General features: G+C 43.4%; 2 protein-coding genes across 2 annotated transcripts in view; one reads left to right on the top strand and one right to left on the bottom strand.

Annotated features, from left to right (window-relative positions):
- The window catches only part of LOC121936471 (transcription factor HES-5-like), a 28,928-nt gene extending 27,616 nt beyond the window's left edge, over positions 1-1,312 (bottom strand). Inside the window, exon 1 of the mRNA XM_042478738.1 lies at positions 995-1,312. Coding sequence (XP_042334672.1) covers positions 995-1,312 — 318 coding nt within the window. The remainder of the gene's footprint in view (positions 1-994) is intronic.
- Positions 1,313-1,364: 52 nt separating this feature from the next.
- Positions 1,365-20,455, top strand: PANK4 (pantothenate kinase 4 (inactive)). The gene is made up of 17 exons (XM_042478736.1): positions 1,365-1,503; positions 5,143-5,225; positions 5,951-6,159; positions 6,666-6,849; positions 7,421-7,513; positions 9,569-9,722; positions 10,231-10,412; positions 11,815-11,896; positions 12,556-12,656; positions 12,766-12,921; positions 14,025-14,137; positions 15,071-15,158; positions 16,369-16,520; positions 17,958-18,013; positions 18,652-18,701; positions 19,484-19,588; positions 20,335-20,455. The coding sequence occupies exons 1-17, from the start codon at positions 1,365-1,367 to the stop codon at positions 20,437-20,439; spliced, it is 2,052 nt and encodes a 683-aa protein (XP_042334670.1). The 3' UTR covers positions 20,440-20,455.
- The last annotated feature ends 621 nt before the right edge of the window (positions 20,456-21,076 follow it).

Here is a 21,076-nt window from a genome sequence, read left to right as displayed (position 1 = left end):
TGTCATTATATGTAATGGGACTTGAGCATCCATGGATTTTGTTATCCACAGGGGATTTTGGAACCAAACCCCAGCGTATAGCAAGGGTCCACTGTGTGTGTGTGTGTGTGTGTATAAAACACACTCATAATTGTGTAATTGTGTCATAATAATACACACCCATATATTCCAGTTCATATTCAGGTTCCTGCCTTGAAAGTGTAACCAATGTGTTCAAATTGTAGTGTGCTGCCATCTTCTGGGAAGGGACTGAGCTCCATCAGCAAAGGTCCACGTTCCTATTCAGGTTCATACAGAACCTAAATATATGAATATATATATATATATATATGTGTGTGTGTGTGTGTATATATATATATATATATTCATTTCTTCATACATTTCATTCATGCATATGCCCATTCATACATACGTTGATACAGTTAGGCATATATATATATATATATACACATACACACACACGTGCGTTTATACATATATGTATATATATATATATGTATGTGTGTGTGTGTGTGTGTGATTAAATATATATATGTGTGATTAAATATATGAACAGAATCATAGAGTGGGAAGAGACCACAAGGGCCATCCAACCCAACCCCCTGCCATGCATGCCTAAATGTATCAACATATGTATGAATGAGCATATGTATGAATGAAATGTATGAAGAAATGACTATATATATACATATATATACACATACACACAGTATTCCTATATTGAGGCTCTGTATGAACCTGAATATGAATGTGTATTACACAATTATGTGTATTATATATATTATACACATAAACACACACACATATATGTGTGTGTATATATACCTAAATATATGTTCATATATGTTTCTATATATGAATGAACCTGAATAATTGTATTATGTATTATGTGTGTGTGTGTGTGGGTATACAGATGCTTAAATATATGAACCTATATATTTATATATGAATATGTATATGTGTACTGTATATATATATATATATATATATATACCTGTATATATGAGTGTGTATTATAAACTTTTGTTGTGTACTGTCCTCCCTTTTTGTGGACTGTCCTCCATTTCAGGGCACCTTCCCAAAAATCTTGCCCTGTCCTCCATTTTGTGGTGCCTGGTCCTCCTTTCTTTTGCCATTGAGGAGAACCTTTCTTCTTGGCGCAGCTGGGACTCGAACCCGGGACTCCAGGCTCCCAGTCCGACGCTGGAACCACTACGCCACGCTGGCCCCGCCCCCTTCGGCGATTGGTTTCGTTCTTTTCCTCCCCTCCTCTTGGTATTACCATGCAAATCATATGCGCATAAATTTGCATAGCTAATGAGGCCGGGCGAAGAGCGAGCGACGGCGGGGTCTATGCGTCCAAAATGGCGGACCGAGGCGGCGGCAAGAGAAGCAGCGGCGGCGGCGTCGCGGTCAGCGGCAGCCTGGACAAGAGCATCACCCTCCCGCCGGACGAGATCTTCCGCAACCTGGAGAACGCCAAGCGCTTCGCCATCGACATCGGTGAGCCGCGCTCGCTCCTCTCGCCCGCCTCCGCCGCGGCCGCCGCCATTGCTGTGAGGCAGCCACTGACCGAGAAGGCGGGCGCGCAAAGCACTTCGGGAAGTGGAGTCCCGGCCCTCATTTGAGACTATAGCGAGCGAAGTGGGCGGAGACATCATTTCCCGAAGTGCTCTGCGGCGGCGCATCCGGCGCCGGGGCCGACGGTAGTTGTAGTTGCAACCTCCATTGGCTTCTATGGCTGCTGCTGGATAAAAGACTACAAATCCCAGCGCGCTGGTTTAGAAGGCTTACAGTAATGGGGGGGATACATGCAGAATAAGCAAGGTTCCTATGGGAGAAATAAAAATCTATAGGGGGTTGGGAAGGCTGCAGAGGAAAGCTAGGCCTCAGGGTTTAAAGAAGGCTTTTATTTTTGTTTATACAGATTTTATACACATTTTCTGGGGTTTAGGGGCTCAAGAGCCCTTGTGAAAGTGGGGAGACCACTAATAATAACAATAATACACTTTTTCTTGTTTGCCTGAGAGAACGCCTCTCTAGGCATTTCTAGGTCCTCCAGGGCAACTCTATGGTCAACATCTGTCACTGCAGTGGCTCTGGAAGACCTACAGATGGCTAAGTGTTATCTCTAGGAATTTCTAGGTCCTCCAAGACAACTCTATGGTCAACATCTGCCAGAGGTTGCTATGGTTGTGCGCTGGAAGAATGCCTAAACAAATGCCCTCTCTAGGAATTTCTAGGTCCCCCAATGCAACTCTATGGTCAGCATCTGTCAAAGGTTGACAGCAATTGCTCTGGAAGGCCTACAGATGCCTAAATGGTCTCTCTAGAGATGAGTTGCTTAACTCTGAGGTCAGAATGAGGGTCCAGTAATATCCACCTGGAATAATGCTGTGTCCAGTTCTGCGCCCCACAATTCAAAAAGGACATTGAGAAACTGGAGCCATGTGTCCAAAGGAGGACGACTAAAATGGTGAAGGGTTTGGAAACCATGAAGCCCTATGAGGAAAGTCTTAGGGAGCTGGGGATGTTTAGCCTGGAGAAGAGAAGGTTAAGAGGTGATATGAGAGCCCTGTTTAAATACTTGAAGGGATGTCATATTGAGGAGGGAGCAAGCTTGTTTTCTGCTGCTCCAGAGAATAGGACCTGGGACAATGGATGCAAGCTCCAGGAAAAGAGATTCCAGTTCAACATTAGGAGGAACTTCCTGACAGTAAGGGCTGTTCGACAGTGGAATATGCTGCATATGATGGAGTCTCCTTCTTTGGAAGTCTTTAAACAGAGGCTGGATGGCTATCTGTCGGGGATGCTTTGATTGAGAGTTCCTGCATGGCAGAATGGGGCTGGGCTGGATGGCCCTTGGGGGTCTCTTCCAATGCTACGATTCTATGACCACACGGCTGGACACCTTGTTCTGACCTTAGAGAAAGCGATTAATAACAGTATAGTGTCTTTGATTGAGAGTTCCTGCATGGCAGGGGGTTGGGTTGGATGGCCCTTGTGGTCTCTTCCCACTCTATGATTCTGTGATTGGCAGTGACACAGGACAGTTCAGTGGGACACATTTTAAACAGCTTCCCAGCATTGGAATGGAGGGCTCCAGAGGTATTTAATTTACATTTAGAATTAGGTATACCCCATTTCTGATGGGGAACTGGGTGGACTTCGTCTGGGCTGTTTACACCAGGACAGGCTTGAGCCATGTGCCATCCAGTTTCCCTGCCAAGAGTTTGTGGGGAAGACGCTTTCTATGCCCTCTAAAGACAGGACCTGCCCTGTCCAGCTTTCACAACCCTACCTAGAAATTGGAAATGCTACAGTTCCCAAACTTTGGTCCTCCAGGCGTTTTGGACCTCAGCTCCTAAAAGCCCCAGCCAACTTGGTCAACGGTCAGGAGATCTGGGAGCCAAAGTCCAAAACATCTGGAGAATAGAGGTTTGGGAGCCGCTGGTCTATACCATCCTGACTTTGGTATTTTGTGTCCCTCTGGTTGGCTTACTAAAGATATTGCCCCAACATAGATTTTATCTTCAACACAAAAATACCAAATGGCCAACACAGCTAATAGATGTCATAACATTTATACAGTGCTTTACATTCTGAGTGTTGTGTACATATGCATACCAGAGTAATAGAAAAGCTGGCCCTCCACATTTGTGGCTTTGACTTTGGCGGAATTGATTATTTGCCGTTTTGATCAATATGTCATCCCTAGGAATCTCTAGGTCCTCCAGCGCAATTCTGCTGGAAGTTAACCATAGAGTTGTGCTGGGGAACCTAGAGATGTTCCTAGAGAAAACCCTTCTCTAGGCATTTGTAGGTTCTCCACTACGATTCTGTGATCAACCTCTGGCTGCTGCTGACCATAGAGTTGTGCAGGAGACCCTAGAAGTTCCTAGAGAAAAACCTTCTCTAGGCATTTGTAGGTCCTCCGTGATTCTATGACCAATTTCTGGTAGATGTTGACCACAGAGTTGCACCGGAGGACCTGGAGATTCCTAGAGAGGTGTTCTCCCGGGTAAAAAGAATAGTGTTTTTGTATTTGCGTATTCACAGGGGTCCTTCATCCCTGACCCCAGCGAATGTGGAGGGACCACTTTATATGGATGAGAAGGGATTAATATGGAACATGTTCCACAACGAATGATATTTCCCTCGGAGAGCACTGGAGTCTCCTTCTTTGGAGGTCTTTAAACAGAGGCTGGATGGGCATCTTTTGGGGGTGCTTTGAAAGGGAGTTCCTGCATGGCAGAATGGGGTTGTACTGAATGGGGTTGGACATCCTCTGTTTAAAGACCTCTAAAGAAGGAGACTCCACCATTTCCCAAGGAATTGTCTTCCACTGTCAAACAGCCCTTATGTCAGGAAGTTCCTCCTAATATTGAGGTGGAATTCCTCTTTTCCATTGTTCCGGGTCTTATTCTCTGGAGCAGCAGAAAACAAGCTTGCTCCCTCCTCAATATGACATCTTTTCAACAGGGCTATCATATCACCTCTTAACTTTTTCTTCTCCAGGCTAAACATCCCCAGCTCCGTAAGGCATTCCTCATAGGACATGGTTTCAAGGCCCTTCACCATTTTAGTCGCTCTCCTTTGGACATGCTTCAGTTTCTCATATGCTCATATCTCTAGGCAATTGATTCCATCACTGAACCACTCTCACTATCAAGAAGTTCCTTCTAATGTTCAATCATAATCTACTCTCCTGTAACTTAAAACCATTAGACCTGGTCCTACCTTCTGGGGCAGCAGAGAACAAGCTTGTGTTCTCCTTTTTGTGACATCCCATGACGTATTTCAAGAGTGCTATCATTTCATCCCTCTATCTTCTCTTCTACCAAGCTGAACATGCTCACCTCCTTCAACCTTTTCTCATATGGTTTGTTCTTCACCGCTCCTATCGTCCTTTTTTTGCCCTTCTAAATAAATACCACTGTTTGGTGGATTTTGGATCTGATTGTACTTTGCTGTATGGCCAACACGGATACCCTTGGATATGTCTTCTAGCTGTGCTTAGTGTTTTAAGATGGACCAATTTTTGTGAACGAAGCCCAACATAAAATGGACTTGTACTTGCCAAAGTGACTCTGATAGATATGTCCAGGCGTCTATCTCATACCTGTCACTTTTTGCCAACAGGTGGGTCCTTAGCCAAGCTGGCGTATTATTCAACAGTGCAACATAAAGTGGCAAGGGTGCGATCTTTTGACCAGTCGGGGAAGGTAAGTTGGTAGTTTTGTGGACGCTTTATATTTATTGATGCTAAGTTTATTGAAGCAGACCCAAGTGTGTGTTGCGATACCTACTGCATGCCTTGCTCTGGCGCAGGGGTGCCAATTTACAGAAACTGCACACAACCACAATACAGTGAACCTCGGTTATCAAAGGCCAAAAGCACACTGCAGAAAATCATCCATTTGGAGACTGCTTTAAGTGCCCTGGCTCAATGCTAGGCAATTCTGGGAACAATAGTTCTGTGTAGTTTAACTTTCTCTGTCAGAGAGCTCTGGTGCAATTCCCAGGATTCCCTAGCCCTTAGCCAGGACAGTTAAAGGGGTCTCAAAACTGGATTATTTCTGCAGTATGTTTTGGACCAAAGCCTCTGAGGGGAAAAAAAGCTGCCTTTTTGGGGGTTGTAGAAGCACGTCTGTAGTAAATGATGCTCTAAAGTTTGAGTAGAGAAAGAGCAGATTCTTTGCAAGCTGAACCAACTGTAGCTTTGTGTGCCTGCTTACAACAGGCAAAGTAAACAGCAGCTGCTGCTAGAATGAATTCCTTACTAAACATGCATGAACAACAAAACGGAGAGAGAAAAGCGGAGAGCAGATATACTTGTATTAGTTTTCCTTCTTGAAGAAGTCTTGGAGAGAAAAGTCAGCAACAGAGAGCTTTGCTGGTTTGCTTGTTGGGTGTCTTTTTGTTGTTGTTGTCGTTGTTGCTCCCAAAGGACATAGAACCAGAATCGCCGTACGAAATCACGGTCCAGGAGGAGATAACAGCTCGGCTGCATTTCATTAAGTTTGAGAACACCTATATCGAAACCTGCCTGGATTTCATCAAAGACCACCTTGTCAACACAGAAACAAAAGTGATCAAAGCCACCGGAGGCGGCGCCTACAAATTCAAAGACCTCATTGAGAAGAAGCTGGGACTGAAGTAAGTTGAAAGGTGAAAAAGTGGCTCGCGTGGAGAGTTATTAGTTTTGAATGGGGCATACTCCTTCAATCGCTTTGTACCCACAACAGCTTCACCGCAGAGCCAAGTAAGCCAGTTACTTTGAATGGCACATTACTTGCATGGGTGGCATTTATATAGCTACTTGGAAAATCCTCTTCTTGAGAAACAAATACAGTCAGACCTCCATTTTCGCAGGGGATCCATTCCAGACCCCCGGCGAAAACAGACTCACCGATATTTAAGCCCCATAGACTTGAATGGGACGAGTGCCTGCAAGCACATGGAGGCACACCCCATTGAAATTAATGGAGGTCGTCCCTCTGTGAATATTCAAGGGCAGACCATTTCTTGTAGCTAGAAAGAACTAGAACCTTTCAGTGCACTGATTTTGAAGACACCTGACCTATTTATGCGCAGAGGGCATTGATCGCCATTGACCAATTCTAAAAAACTGTGCCTCCCATTTGTGTCTCCCAACCTTTTAGGTTAGATAAAGAAGATGTCATGACTTGCTTAATCAAGGGATGCAACTTTGTGCTCAAGAACATCCCCAATGAGGCATTTGTGTACATGAAGGATGCGGATCCGGAGTTTCGGTTTCAGATGAACCACCCGCATATTTTCCCTTACTTGCTAGTTAATATCGGATCTGGGGTTTCTATAGTGAAGGTAATTTTATACGTAGTGTTTTTGTTAATTTTGCGCGCAAAACAATGTTTGTGTCCATTGAACCATCCGAAAGCAAAGGCTGTCACTATCTCAGCCACCCACAAAAAACATTTTGGATTGTGGAGTTACATTTTGGAATTTCGGTTAAGGAAGACTCAATCTATAGTATTTCTAGGTGAGCCTTTAACCAACGGTCCCCAAACTGTGCTCTTAAAGGAATGTTGGACTTCAGCTCCCAGAATCCCAGACTCTTGGCCAACATGGCTGAGGCTTCTGGGAGATGAAGTCCAACATCTCTTAAAGGGCACAGTTTGGGGACCACTGCTTTAACCTCTCAGGGACTTGCTCCAAACATTGCATTGATTCAAGTACATCATCTTTATTCTTTTCCAAAGTTGTTCCTAAAAGTTGCCCCTCTTTTGGCCAGTGGTGGGCATTTACATAGGTCCAAAATAATCCAATTTGAAACCAGTTTAACTGCCCTGGTTCCATGCTAGGGAATCCTGGGAAGTGTAAATAATACAATTCTTTATCTTTTTGTGCTTCTCTTGTTCTTTCTTGCCTTGGCTAGGTGGAAACAGAGGATAAGTTTGAATGGATTGGAGGCAGTTCCATTGGAGGTGGCACTTTTTGGGGTCTCGGAGCATTGCTCACAAAAACAAAGGTAAAACGAGAAGGTACTCTTTCATTGTGTTATGGACGCATGCTATAGCCTTAATATTGAGCAGGGAGGTGGGAGGGAACTCTATGGCATGGGACAGACTGTCCAAAAAGGACAGTCTCCTGGCGCACAGCTTTGGTCCATGGGGAAGCCGCAGCCTCCAGACTGCGGGACTTCCCCGTGGACCAAAAAGAACGCACAAAAAGCAGGTTCTTCTTGTGGTGCCATTGTGATGCCGCAGTGCACCAATGGTGCACTCGCAACGTTCCAATGGCTCCGCGACGTGCAGACGCTAGGCGTCCATCACGTAATGATGGCGACACCCATCTGTACAGGGCGCCGCCATTTTGACACCCTCATCAGGGGCCAGGGGAGTCTGGAAGCGCCGCCCCTCGCACATGATGAGGGCGCTCTATTGCACCCGTCTGTCCCGCACCTGAGCCTTCCTCTAGGGGAGAAGTAGAATTGCACCCAGAGTATGTGGTGCAAGTTTGTGCTGTGTCTTTTTGTAGAAAGATCTTATGGTCACTCACACTTGGTTAACTTGTATTAGGGGGTCTGAATATGTGTGTGGCAGGGAAATGGTCTGGATGGCCACAGGACTCCAAGACTGATTGTGTGTATTATATATGTTTATCTCTTGCCAGTTGCCCCAGGCCAACAATTTTCTGAATGTCATACAAAATACAAAACAAATTCTGAAAGAAATGAACCACAGAAATCCAGTAAATCAACAAATAAAACTTTTCACATCCTGACATCCAATTTTTATGAGATCGTGAGTCAAACTTACAGTCTCATAACGTTTGGGATTCATATTTGTAGCTGTTAAAGATAGAACATAAGCCCCAAACTTTTAAGCCAGCTGGCCCCCCCAACTGAAGGGTTTCTCAAATACTGCAAAGCAAGGTTCTGGGAAATGATGGCTTTGGCAGTCTCCCAATCAAAGGACCCCAAGGATTGTTTTTTGTGGTTTTTTGGGGCTATGTGGCCATGTTCTAGAAGAGTTTATTCCTGACGTTTCTCCCGCATCTGTGGCTGGCATCTTCAGAGAATGCTGGCATGGAAGAGAGTGGGTATGAGAGCCTGGGTAGGGAGGAGTGATCTCCATGTTGATTTGTGTATTGCTCTGTTGTTGATGGCAAAGCCTCAGGGTGGGAGGATATGCAAAGAGGAATAAACTCTTCTAGAACATGGCCACATAGCCCGAAAAACCCACAAAAAATCTATGGACGCCTGCCATGAAAAGCCTTCAACTTCATGCCAAGGATTCTTTCCAACTACCTACCTAAATGTGTTGTGCAACCAAGAGAGAACTGCAGTTGTCATTTCCTAACTTACTAGTCTACAGCACCTCAGAAGCCCTTTAGTTGGTACACTTCCCTGCTTGAGAGGTAATTTTGAGGGGGCATAGCATTGGCAGAAGTACATCTAGTAACACAACTCCATTGTAACACCACAGCAACAATCAATCAATCTAGAGAGTGAAAAGGACAACCATCACAAAATGACTGTACCCTGAAATTTAAAATAAAGGGCCTGTGTTTAAAACGAAAAGACATGAAGGTATGCAACAGGGAGGCCATTTTGAGACAGGCATGCTGCAAGTAAGGACTTGCTGTTGTTGATGTTGTTGTTGATGTTGTTGTGTGCCTTCAAGTAGTTTCTGACTTCTGGTGACTCTAAGGCAACTATCATGTCTTCTAAAAATCCCCACCTCACCTCATTCCACAAATACAAAGTAGCATATCAAAAAGAAGGGTTACAATTTAGCTTTTGCCCTGACACACTAGTTCTCTATGTGCAAGGGATTATTTTTTTAAAACAATATTTTTGGATGGACAAACATTAGATATCCAAATCCTCCCCTGAAGTTGACAAAGACATGGGCCGAGAACATCATTGTGAACCAGGCCTGGGAAAGGTAGCCATATTGGAAAAAAGGTGGCAATGACACCCATGTCTCTTTGCATGAATTATAGAATGACCGTTATAATTGCGAATATATCCATCAAGAGGTGCTTGAATGATGCATTTTGGGGTTGGGGTTTCTTTTAGAAGTTCGATGAGCTTCTGCAGCTTGCTTCGAAGGGACAGCACACCAACGTCGACATGCTGGTGAAAGATGTATACGGTGGGGCCTACCAGACTCTCGGACTCAGTGGAAACCTAATAGCCAGTAGTTTTGGGAAATCTGCCACGGCAGACAAAGGTAACAGTCGACAATCTGTTTTATGGTGCTGTCCTGTTTTATGATGACCTGACCCCAAGCACACACAGATATCTCCCTTATCTTGCTGTCTCACACTGCTCTCTTTTAAAGAAAGAGTAGTTGTGGGCTCCTGATTTCTTAAGAATTGGTGATAGCCAGCCAAATGTAGCCCTAAAATTAAACTGCCATTGTTCGTCACCATTGGCTATGCTAGTGAAATCTTACAGGGCTTGCAATCCAGCATCTGGAAAGGCAGGTATTCCTTGTTTTGTCTCTGACTTATGGTCATCTTAAGGAGAGCCTATCACAGGGTTTTCTTGGCAAGATTTGTTCAGAGGAGTTTGCCATTGCCTCCCTCTGAGGTTAATAGAATGTAACTTGCCCAGAGTATGCTATTCCTCAGATCGTTCTCGATACACTTATGAGAATCATCATTGATGAAATAACCCCTCCAATCTCTCTGTCTCTGTCTGTCTTTCTCTCATTCTGTCTCTTTCTCTTTCTTTAGACTTTTCCAAAGAAGACATGGCCAAAAGCTTGCTGCATATGATTAGCAATGACATTGGACAGCTGGCTTGCCTCTATGCCAAACTTCACAATCTGAACAAAATCTATTTTGGGGGCTTCTTCATTCGAGGGCACCCTGTCACCATGCGCACAATCACTTACAGTATTAATTTCTTCTCCAAGGTAGTGAAAACTTGATTATTTCGTGACATGTAGGCTTGAGAACGTGAGGAGGTGGTGGCAACCTTATGTTAGAGGGGAAAAAGAAAGCGGCAGTGTATATTAGAGGGTGGAATGGGGACTTCAGAGGTGTGGTTATGTAAAGAATGAGCTTTACAATCCTATTCATACTTCTTTGGGAGAAAAGCATAGGCCTGTTAAAGACTGCCAAAATAAAGCTGCTTCTTTGGAGGCATGCTGTTAAAGTGATGCATGCATCCTAAGAATCCAGAAGCTGCACCAAAGCTGCACTCCAGTGCTTAGGAATGGAGTGTGGCTTTGGCACGACCTCCGGACTCTTAGGACCCATGCATCATTTAAACAGCATACCTCCAAAGAGACCTGAAACAGCTTTATTTGGGCAGTCTGTAACAGGCCATAGTAACAGTGATGAGCTTTGCCTCCAGATATACAACATCAACCAAAAAGTCTTTCAGTTATTCTAGTTTGAAGGTGGACAACTTATAGCCTTAACTTCATTTCGTAAGGTCTTCTGCAAAGGGTTAGTTCAGACCAAAAGTGACCAGTCTCTTTTCTGAGAGTGACTATGACATGAAATTCAGTTACTGGTTTTCAAAACCCTCAACCCAGGGGTTCTCAGGGTTTCAAATGAAGGAGCTTATCACATGGATGTTTAAATCAGCATACCTCAATCCAGTTTGACCCTTAATTCAGGCGGCATCCTGATATCACAAGGTTTCTGGCTCAAATTTTGTTGCCCAAATACATCCCGAGTCCTTTCCTGCTTGCAGAGCCGCTCCTCGCGGCTCTTTTCGGATCCAGGAGGTTTTCGGCTTGAAAAAAGGCCCGCCGGAGCCCTCTTGGAAGCGGGGCTGGGATATATTTGGACGGCACATTGGCGCCAAAAACCTTATGATAATATCAGGATGCCACCCGATCTTCACTGTTAGCAATTTTACTCTGGTCCTACCTTCAACTATGTACACTTTGCACACATACTTAAACCTAAGAGGTATTTCACACATACGGTGAATTGAATTGTAACTTACAACGGCTCAAGCTATGAGAAATCTGTTGGTCTTAAGGGTGCCACGTGGTTCTTTGGTGGCAAGGTAGAAATAGGTGACCAGCCGAAGGTGAAAAGGGAATAAGTATTATATTCAGTGGCTCTCTGCTTCTGAAACATATCCGCTTCAGGATTCTCTTTTACTCTGGATATGAAAACAGCATATTGAAAGGTTTGGTTCAAGTACTTATTTCATCACACCAGAATACAGTTTAGAGTTTCAGCTTCAATCTAGTGTTGCGACTATTTTCTGTACTTAGAGAGCTGTAAATGTGATCTTGCAAAGAACCGATGGACTCAGGGGCCATCATCCAAACACAATGTTTTATATTGCGGCAGGGGGAAGTTCAGGCCTTGTTCCTGAGACATGAAGGCTACTTGGGAGCCATTGGGGCATTTTTAAAAGGAGCTGAACAAGACAGTAAGTACAACTGCATATCATAGAATCGTAGAGTTGGAAGAGACCCCAAGGGCCATGCCATCCAACCCCATTTTGTCATGCAGGAAATCCCAATCAAAGCATATCCAACAGATAGCCATCCAGCCTCTGTTTAAAGACCTCCAAGGAGGGAGATTCCACTACACTCTGAGGAAAGAGTATCTTCCACTGTCGAACAGCCCTTACTGTCAAGACGTTCCTCCTAATGTTGAGGTGGAATCTCTTTTCCTGCATCTTGCATCCATTGCTCCGGGTCCTGTTTTCTGGAGCTGCAGAAAACAAGCTTGCTCCCTCCTCAATATGACATCCCTTCAAGTATTTAAAGAGGGCTATCATAGCCTGTAAGTGTAGTGTTCTGGAAAAGTATAGGTATTTGTGGGAAGGCTGTGCTCCCAACGCTATCACAAATAAGTTTCCCCTTTCCTTGACATGCATTTGTGCATTATGAGGGCACAAAACTCCATTAGTCTCAAAGATGCTACAAGATCCCTTTGTATAATAAGCATATATAAATAATGTACAGTTGCTTAAATAAAACTTAAGATATATTAAGCATGACTATCATTTTGGCACTTGTCAAGGATTCTCTGCCCGTTTTCCTTACATATGCTTTCTGTTTTTGCCTCTCTGCCCCTTCCAAGATCCCAATCTCTACAGTTGGGGAGAGAACTACGCTGGCAGTTCTGGCCTCATGAGTACGTCTCCCGATATCTGCCCCGTTCAGCGAGAAAGGAGTGGCACAGTGAGTCTCCTCAAGGCGGGTTACACAGCCTTTCAGCAGAGTTTGGAAATGTTACTTCTTTAGACTACCAAGACCCTCAGCCTCCCCAACCTTTTCTCTCCTTCCCCAGTTTGACATGTTGGAAATGGACCGTTTGGAGCGAACGCTTGTGAATCTTCCCTTGCTGAAGGACCCATCCACTTATATCCCCGACACTGTTGACCTCACAGACGATGCGATGGCCAGGAAATATTGGCTCTCTTGCTTCGAGGAGGCTTTGGATGGGGTAAAGATTACTTGTCTCATCCCTGCATAGTTATATGGATTTGTGAGAACAGCCTGCAAATTTCTGAGTCTGGAAGCTTTGGGACAAAGCATATGTGGAAACTGAGGCTGCATCTGCACTACGGATGTAAAGCAGTTTAACACCATGGCTCGATGCTATGCAATTATGGGATTTGTAATTTGGAGAAGGATAAATATCTCACAAAACTACAAATCTAAGAATCGCATAGCATTGAGCCATGGCAGTTAAAGTAACGTCAAATCGCATTATTTCTGCAGTCCAGACACAGCCTCAGTGGGATCTTATGCTTTTTAAGCATGCTTTTATGAGGGAGAGATCCAGTATGGTGAAGATATTTGAGTGTTGCACTATAACTTTAGAGGCCAGAGTTTGAAACAGTGCTCAACCTTGGAAACCCATTGGCTGACCCTTGGGCAAGTCGCACGCTCTCAGCCTCGGAAGAAGGCACTCTGAACAAATCTTGCCATAAAATCCCCAAAACAAAACTCTTTGATTAGTTGGATCTCCTTTGGGTCGCCATAAGTCAGAAATGACTTGAAGGCACACAACAAGCAAGACATAAACACAAAGACAATTTGAAGCCAAAGGCTTTCATCGCCGGCATCCATTGTTTTTTGTGGAGTTTCGGGTCTCTGTGGCCATGTTCTAGAAGAGTTTATTCCTGACGTTTTGCCGGCATCTGTGACTGGCATCTTCTGAGAATGCTTGGCATGGAAGAGAGTGGGGTATATATACTGTTGGTTTAGAAGAAGCGATTTACATGTTAATCTGTGTATTCTGTTGTTGAATGGTGTCTAAAAACAGTATTTAAGGACTCTTGGGGAAGAGAAAGTAGAAGTTTTGAAATCCTTAGAATCCTCTTCTTGCCTTTTGTGGGTTGGCAGCTCCTTATTTAAGTTGGTCACTTAAGGCTTAGCAGCTACTTATAGCCAAGGTGGCTTTGCTCTCAGTAAAGACTGCTCCTTACGTTATCATTGCCTCCCAGTTCCGCATGCTTTCATTTCTCAGTGAAACCACAGGCAGTTGGAGATAATAGATATCTTATTTACACTGGCTCTCTGCTCTCTTTTTTGCCTTGCCAGGTTGCCAAGCGTGCTGCCGCTAGCCAGCCAGACTCGGTTGATGTGGCGGAACGAGCGGAAAAGTTCCGGCAGAAGTACTGGCATAAACTTCAGACGCTCAGGCAACAGCCTTTGTAAGTTGGTACTGTGGCAGTGAGGAGCTTAGCTGAGGTCTAGTTACTTCTTGCCAAGGTACAGTGAACCCTTGGTATCTTCTGGAGTTCCAGTGGATACCAAAATGCATGGATGCTCCAATCCCTTTGTATGCAATTGTCCAATATATACAATGGCAAAAATTGTAGTGTACAAATTCAGTTTACAATTGAATTTACAAATTCAGTTTACAATTGTAGTTTACAAATTCAGGCCTTGGGCAGTTGAATCTGTGGATGCAGAATCCGTGAATACAGAGGGCCGACAGTTGTACCGACTACAAACCTTGCATAGTGTAGGAAGCTTATGCTAGCACTTTGCAAACTCCAAAATTTGTGATACCTTTATTAAGCCAACCAAAATTGCACCAGCTTTCGAAGCTTTCTGGTTGCTTTCCCCCCTTCTTAATACAATGGCATAAATGGCACTGCCAAGTGGGCTCTGTGTCTGTATCTCACTGAGTTAAGAAATTGTTGCGTCAGCAATGCCTGTATATGTTCAGTGCCTGTTATCTACTACTATTGGACTCCAATAGTCATCCACAGAACTGTCAGGTAAAGATCAGTATTGTCCTTTATGCAGTGCTTCTTCCAATTTGAGTAACTTCACATGCCCAAAGTTTGCTTCAGGTGGTAGATCTGTACATGCCCAGTGTTTGCTTCAGATGTCAGATCTCTTGAAACACACACACATAAATTGGGATCAACACATAGTCTTTTTAAAAGTATGTCCACAGCAAAGGGGGTGCCCTCTGTGGGTGTTGCTGTTATATATCCCATACACGGGTATCTTTTTCCACTGCAGAAAAACAAGGAACATTGTACCTTACAATACTTCCCTTTACTTCAGTATTAAGTTCAGGTAGGCACCTAATTCTCCATTTTCAGATCTGCGCATTCCCTCTTCTTTTGCAGTGCCTATGGCACCTTAACAGTTAGAAGTTTGTTGGATACAAGAGAACACTGTCTGAATGAATTCAACTTTCCCGATCCCTATTCCAAGGTATGTCCTTTTCTCTTAAACATGGCTGCACCTAAATCCCTGGCTTCATTTAAATCCTTCGGTACACTTCTCTATACTTCAGCATACCTCACTATACTTAAGGTTTGATTCTCATACCTTAGTTTTATGTGCTACTTCTACTACTTAGTAGTGTGCCTTCAAGACACCTGTTGATTTAGTTCTACTAATATTTTTATATAGTCCACACTAAAACCACAAACAAGATTATGAAATTAATAAAATATTGATATAACAAAGCTAAAACAATACTATAAAAGTGTAAATCAATACAAATAATATATCATGAAATATACAGTCATGAAATCAAGATGAAAGTTGGAAGGCTTCCCTAAATAGAATAGTCTTTAATTTGGACTTAGTCAGAAGGCGTCTGTAGAAGTGTTATCATAAGTCTTACCATCTCTGCCTTTTCTTGTTTGCTTCTTGTTTCCTGGTAAATTCTGTTTACTAAAGAATTGTAATGTCATCCAAATAGTCTCAAATGTCAATGGAACATCAAGGCAAAATAATGTACTTTTTGGATAAAAGGTCCTTTGGCCGCCATGATGATCTCTGTACAGTATTTTTCTAATGACTTCACTGATATCAAGAGCGAGGAACCAAATGTCTATTTCACCCTCCTCCGTTGCGACAGGACATTTTTAGTTTCCCCCAGAGGCATGTTTTGTTGCAGGAGTCGCACAGAAGCAAACACATGACATTGTCGTCTGAATATCTGTAAACTGTGCCCTCCAGTTTCATGCGCTTGCCATGTGCAGGTTTTCTTTTAATGCCATGAAAAAAGCTCAGAACCCAAAATGTCCTGACGTGGATTTTTGTCCTTGAGGTCTTTCTTTTTGGGGGAATGCTTCAGTTGCTACTGTGCCATGCCATTTGGCACAATCAAGTTCTGGATCCTAAGGACTGGAGCATGGCTTTGGTGCATCTTCCAGCCTCTTTAGCATCCCTCCAAAGTGACTCAAAGCAGCTTTATTTTGGCCTCTCTTTATGGGCCCTAAATTTTGGTTTGGTTTGGTTGTTTGGTTTTATCCCCTGCGATATTCTCTGCTGTTTTAATCTGTTCCATTTTCCAAAATGCCATGCCACTGACGACCGACTGACCTGTTAGAGACTATAAACCAGGTGGATAAGTGTATTGATAAAGGAGTCATTCTGTTCTCTCTTCTCCAACATGTTGTCTTTCTCACAGGTCAAGCAGAAAGAAAACGGCATAGCTTTAAAATGTTACCCGGGTGTAATCGAATCTCTGGATTCATTAGGTTGGGAGGAGAGGCAGTTTGCCTTGGTGAAAGGACTTCTTGCGGGAAATGTCTTTGACTGGGGAGCAAAAGCCGTCTCTGAGTAAGTCCCGAAATTCTTGGCACATCTCTGTTTGTTTAGTTTTTGTCCCATATTTCTCACAGCAGTAATGGCTTGTGGCTTGCTATTTCTTGGTTTTCTTCCAATCATCATGTTTTGGGCGTTGCAAATTCATAGCCGGCCGCAAAGAAACTTGGCAGATGGCTTCCTTTCCAACCGTTTGTATTAACAATGCCTGTTAATTGAAGGCTTCGGGAGACATATCTCTCTCTTGGCATCATGTGTACTTAATGTCCCAGCTTGTTCATCCTTCTCCCCAAGTCAGAGTGAGGAAAGAGTTTCTCAGCGAGAGTGTTTTCCTATCAGTGGCTATGTTAGTACAGCTTCTCTTTACATTTGTACTTAAGGCTTCTTTACTGAGTACACAAAACTCGAGCAGAGGGCATTAAAGCAGCGAAACTGTTAAAGTGCGACTTCAAGTAAGTTGATATATGTTCAGGTGGAATCGCCCGGATCTGGAATTTTGAAATCTGAAATATTCCCATAACCAAAACTCCTTCCATGGGTGACTGAGATTGTGACATCTTTACTTTTGGATGGTTCTCCTTGAAGGAGCAAGTGAGTAGTCTGGGAGTACTCCTAGACCCATTGTTGTCCTTGGAGGCCCAGGTTGACTCAATGCCTTGGAGTGCTTGGTCGGTCGGTCTACCAGCTGTGGCCTTTCTTGGACAGGGATAACTTAGCCACAGTAGTCCACGTATTAGTAACTTCCCAATAAAACTACTGCAATCCATTCTATGTGGGGCAGCCCTTGAAGATAACTTGGAAACTGCAGCAGGTTTGGTCACTGGAGCACCATTCAGAAGCCTAGTTTTCCACTGGCTGCCAATATACTTCTGCACTCAATTCAAAGTGTTGGTGATAACATTTAAAGCTCTAAATGGTTTGGGATCTTAATAGTAGAGGGAACACCTCTCTCCCCCCTCTCTCTCTCTCTCTCTCTCTCTATCTATATATGCCTGCCTGCAAACTGAGATCTGTTGGAAGGACCCTCGTGTGTGTAGAACTATTGGGGAGATACATTGTGGGAGAACATGGGAGAGTGCCTTCTTTGCAGTAGTGCCTCAGTTGTGGAATGGCCTCGCCTTGGAGTTTTGATTGGCACCAACATTGGCATCATTTTGGCACCAAAGTTAAAGCCTGACCTTTCACTAATGCTTTTGGGCCTATTTCCTTTACCTTTGCACATGATTTTTAATCATTTTAAAATGTCTGCTTTTTTTAAATTGATAAACTATTTAATACGTGTCTAATATTTTAAAACTATTGTTATTATCTATTGTTTGAAACTACTTTTATTATAAGATGCTCTGAGATCTTCGGATATAGGGCAGGATATTAATATTTCGGTCATCGTCGTCGTCATCTCTGTAAAAATCTCTCTTCCTAATACATCTGTATTCTTTCTTTCTCTGCCAGCGTCCTTGAAACAGAGCCACAATTTGGATTTGAAGAAGCCAAGGAGAAATTGCAAGGTATTGGGGTGCTTCTTGATAGCATTAGTGGGGAATGTATGTTGATTGAGAAGAGTGTAATGTGAGGAGGCGGCAGCAAATACATATAAAGAGCATCATGGAGGGCAGAGATCTATGACGCTTGGAGCATGTTAAACATCTAGAACAATCTCCCATTCAGCCTTCAATGAAATAAATCCAGAACTATCTTTGGCCCCATACAGACAGGCTAAAATAAAGCTGCTTCAGGTCACTTTGGAGGTATGCCATTTAAATGATGCATGCATCCTGAGAGTCCGGAAGCTGCGTCAAAGCTGTGCTCCAGTCCTTAGGACTGGATATTGGCTTTGGTGCGGCTTCCGGACTCTTATGACGCATGCAACATTTAAACAGCATACCTCCAAAGTGACCCGAAGCAGCTTTATTTTGACAGACGTATGGAGCCTTTGAGTATGAAGATAGCCTGTGCCAACACTCCATGGTCTGTATTTCTCTGCTCTCTATGAAATGTTCCTTATTGTTCCTGCAATATCAGTTGGAAGGAGATATTTAATGGCTCTGCTCCTCCGCTGAAGCAACTCAAGATTCCCACCTGCATGGTTCTGAATTCGAACACTGACCAAAGTTGTTAACCTGACACTTTTTATGCCACTGTACAGAACGCCCCTGGCTTGAAGACTCCTACAATGAATGGCTGGAACGGCTCAAGGTATATTTAGTTTAGTTATTACTAAGGATGAATTAGCAGTACATTATTATAACAGTATTAGCAATCACTTCATTAATAACGTTATGTATTACATAGTAAGTAATTAACTCAACAAATGACAGCCAAAAAAGCAGTGCAAGAAGTCCGAACGACTAAGATCTACGGACTCTTGTTTGTACACAAGAGTATTAAGCACTGTTTCCAGTGCTAAGCCCTAACAGAAACTACAGCTTTGTAGGATTTACAAATCCTAGTACTCTCCTCCATCCACTTTCATTTCCTTATATGCGTGTTGAAATGAGTTGGGTGATTTTAAGGAACTTCGTAACCAAAAAAAACCAGCTACCGCACTGCAGAATTAATACAGTTTGATAATGCTTTAACCCTCATGGCTCCATCCAATGGAACAATGGGGATTGCAGTTTGTTGCGGCACCGGAGCTTGCTGACAAAGAAGGCCAGGTATCCCACAAAACTGCAGATCCCAGATTTCTATAGCATTGAGTCATGACAGTCGAAACAGCGTCAAACTGCAGTGTAGACGGATCCTCCATTAGCCCCATCTCTCTTTGAAGTAAACAGGACTTTGCATGCAAGAAGCTGATGGGTCTGTTACCTTCCTAAAGATGGTTTTTGCTTTGCAAAGTGGCTCTCGGAGGACCAGCAAAGCATTTTCACCAGCTAAAAGAGAAGAGAGGTGACAACTCTTACTCTGTGTAGATAACAGACACCTTCACTCTGTCCATTCTTCTCTGATAGTCCTTTTTGCTTTTCTCTTTGCAGGGCCCTCCTCATAAATGTGCCTTAATTTTTGCAGACAACAGCGGAGTAGACATCATTTTAGGCGTCTTCCCTTTTGTCAGGGAACTGCTCTCCAGGGGCACAGAGGTCAGTCGAATTACAATCTAATCCTAAATTAAACATTATTATTATTATTATTATTATTATTATTATTATTATTTGTATTCCGCCTTTTCCCAAAGGAATCAATGACTCAAACAAGGTAGAAAGGCATGATGAATGACCATTTGTGGTTGGAAAAGAGAATGGTACATAAATAATGAAGGGATAGTCGCCTTTGTGTTTCAACCCAATCCTCTAGAGTAGATTATTGTATATTGAACCCTTTGCTGGGTGAAATTAATGGTCTCGGTGTATATATCATTATATAATGATCTCAGTATTTATAATCCATGTATAACTGAGGGGGAAATATTATAAAGGATTATGGTGGCCCAAGGTCTGCCATTATTCAGCATGTTCACATTTTATTTGAACAAAGATGTTAGCAGCACTCTTAACAAATTTGCAAACAATTCAAAATAGAGGGCACTTGAAATGGTCTTAGTAAACTGGATTCCTAGGCAGAAGGCAAAAAGATACAACTCAGCAACGAGGATTTATCCACAGACAAAGCACCAAAGAACAGTCTACAGTCGCCCCTCATTTGCCCACAGAGGAGTAACCTCCACTACGCACCTGGTGCGCACCCCATTCAAGCCTATGTGCGTGCTCCATTCAAGCTCAACTGTATTCATCTTTCTTTTAGTAGCTTGCATAGCATCCTTCAATAAGTATACTTTTCCAGCTGGTCTTCAGCTCAGTGACCCTTGTTTTCCTTTCTCTTATTGTAGGTTATATTGGCTTGTAATTCTGGGCCTGCTTTGAATGATGTGACCTACAGTGAATCCTTGCTTGTGACAGAGAGGATAGCAGCTACAGATCCAATCATACGGTGAGGATTAGTTTGGTATGTTCTACTTCTCTACCCGCCGCTGCCTCTTGTGCTGACTGTGGCTGCATCCGCACTGCAGAAATCGTAGAATGATAGAGTTGGAAGAGACCCCAAGGGCCATCCAGTCCAACCCCATTCTGCCATGCAGGAACTCTCAATCAAAGTAGCCCTGACAGATGGCCATCCAGCCTCTGTTTAAAGACCTCCAAGGAAGGAGACTCCACCACACTCCAAGGGAAAGTGTTCCTCTGTCAAACAGCCCTTACTCTCAGGAAGCTCCTCCTAATGTTGAGCTGGAATCTCTTTTCCTGGAGCTTGCATCCATTGCTCTGGATCCTAGTCTCTGGAGCAGCAGAAAACAAGCTTGCTCCCTCCTCAATTCAAGTAATAATTAATTAATAATAATTTGTGTTATTTATATACAGCTATTCCAAAGATCATAGCGGTGAACAGCAAGTAAGCTAATTAGCAAGTAAGCTAATTTGCCCCAACAGTCTGGGTACTCAATTTAGCAACCTCGGAAGGATGCAAGCCTGAGTCAAGCTTGGGCCCTTTTGCTGGTCTTGAACTCGCAACCTTGTGGTTTTGAGTGAATGGCTGCAGTACAGGCATTTAACCACTGTGCCACCAGGGCTCCTTTA

Source organism: Sceloporus undulatus, chromosome 7 (genome assembly GCF_019175285.1).
Source record: "Sceloporus undulatus isolate JIND9_A2432 ecotype Alabama chromosome 7, SceUnd_v1.1, whole genome shotgun sequence".
Taxonomy (NCBI): Eukaryota; Metazoa; Chordata; class Lepidosauria; order Squamata; family Phrynosomatidae; genus Sceloporus; species Sceloporus undulatus.
This window is presented reverse-complemented; position numbering and strand designations above follow the sequence as displayed.

What these genes read in the sequence shown, in the direction of transcription:
- PANK4 (XM_042478736.1), top strand. Translation starts at nt 1,365, where the DNA reads ATGGCGGACCGAGGCGGCGGCAAGAGAAGCAGCGGCGGCGGCGTCGCG. An exon ending in CTTTTGACCAGTCGGGGAAG is followed by an intron (nt 5,226 to 5,950) that starts GTAAGTTGGTAG and finishes TTGCTCCCAAAG; the next exon opens with GACATAGAACCAGAATCGCC. An exon ending in TGCTCTCCAGGGGCACAGAG is followed by an intron (nt 19,589 to 20,334) that starts GTCAGTCGAATT and finishes CTCTTATTGTAG; the next exon opens with GTTATATTGGCTTGTAATTC.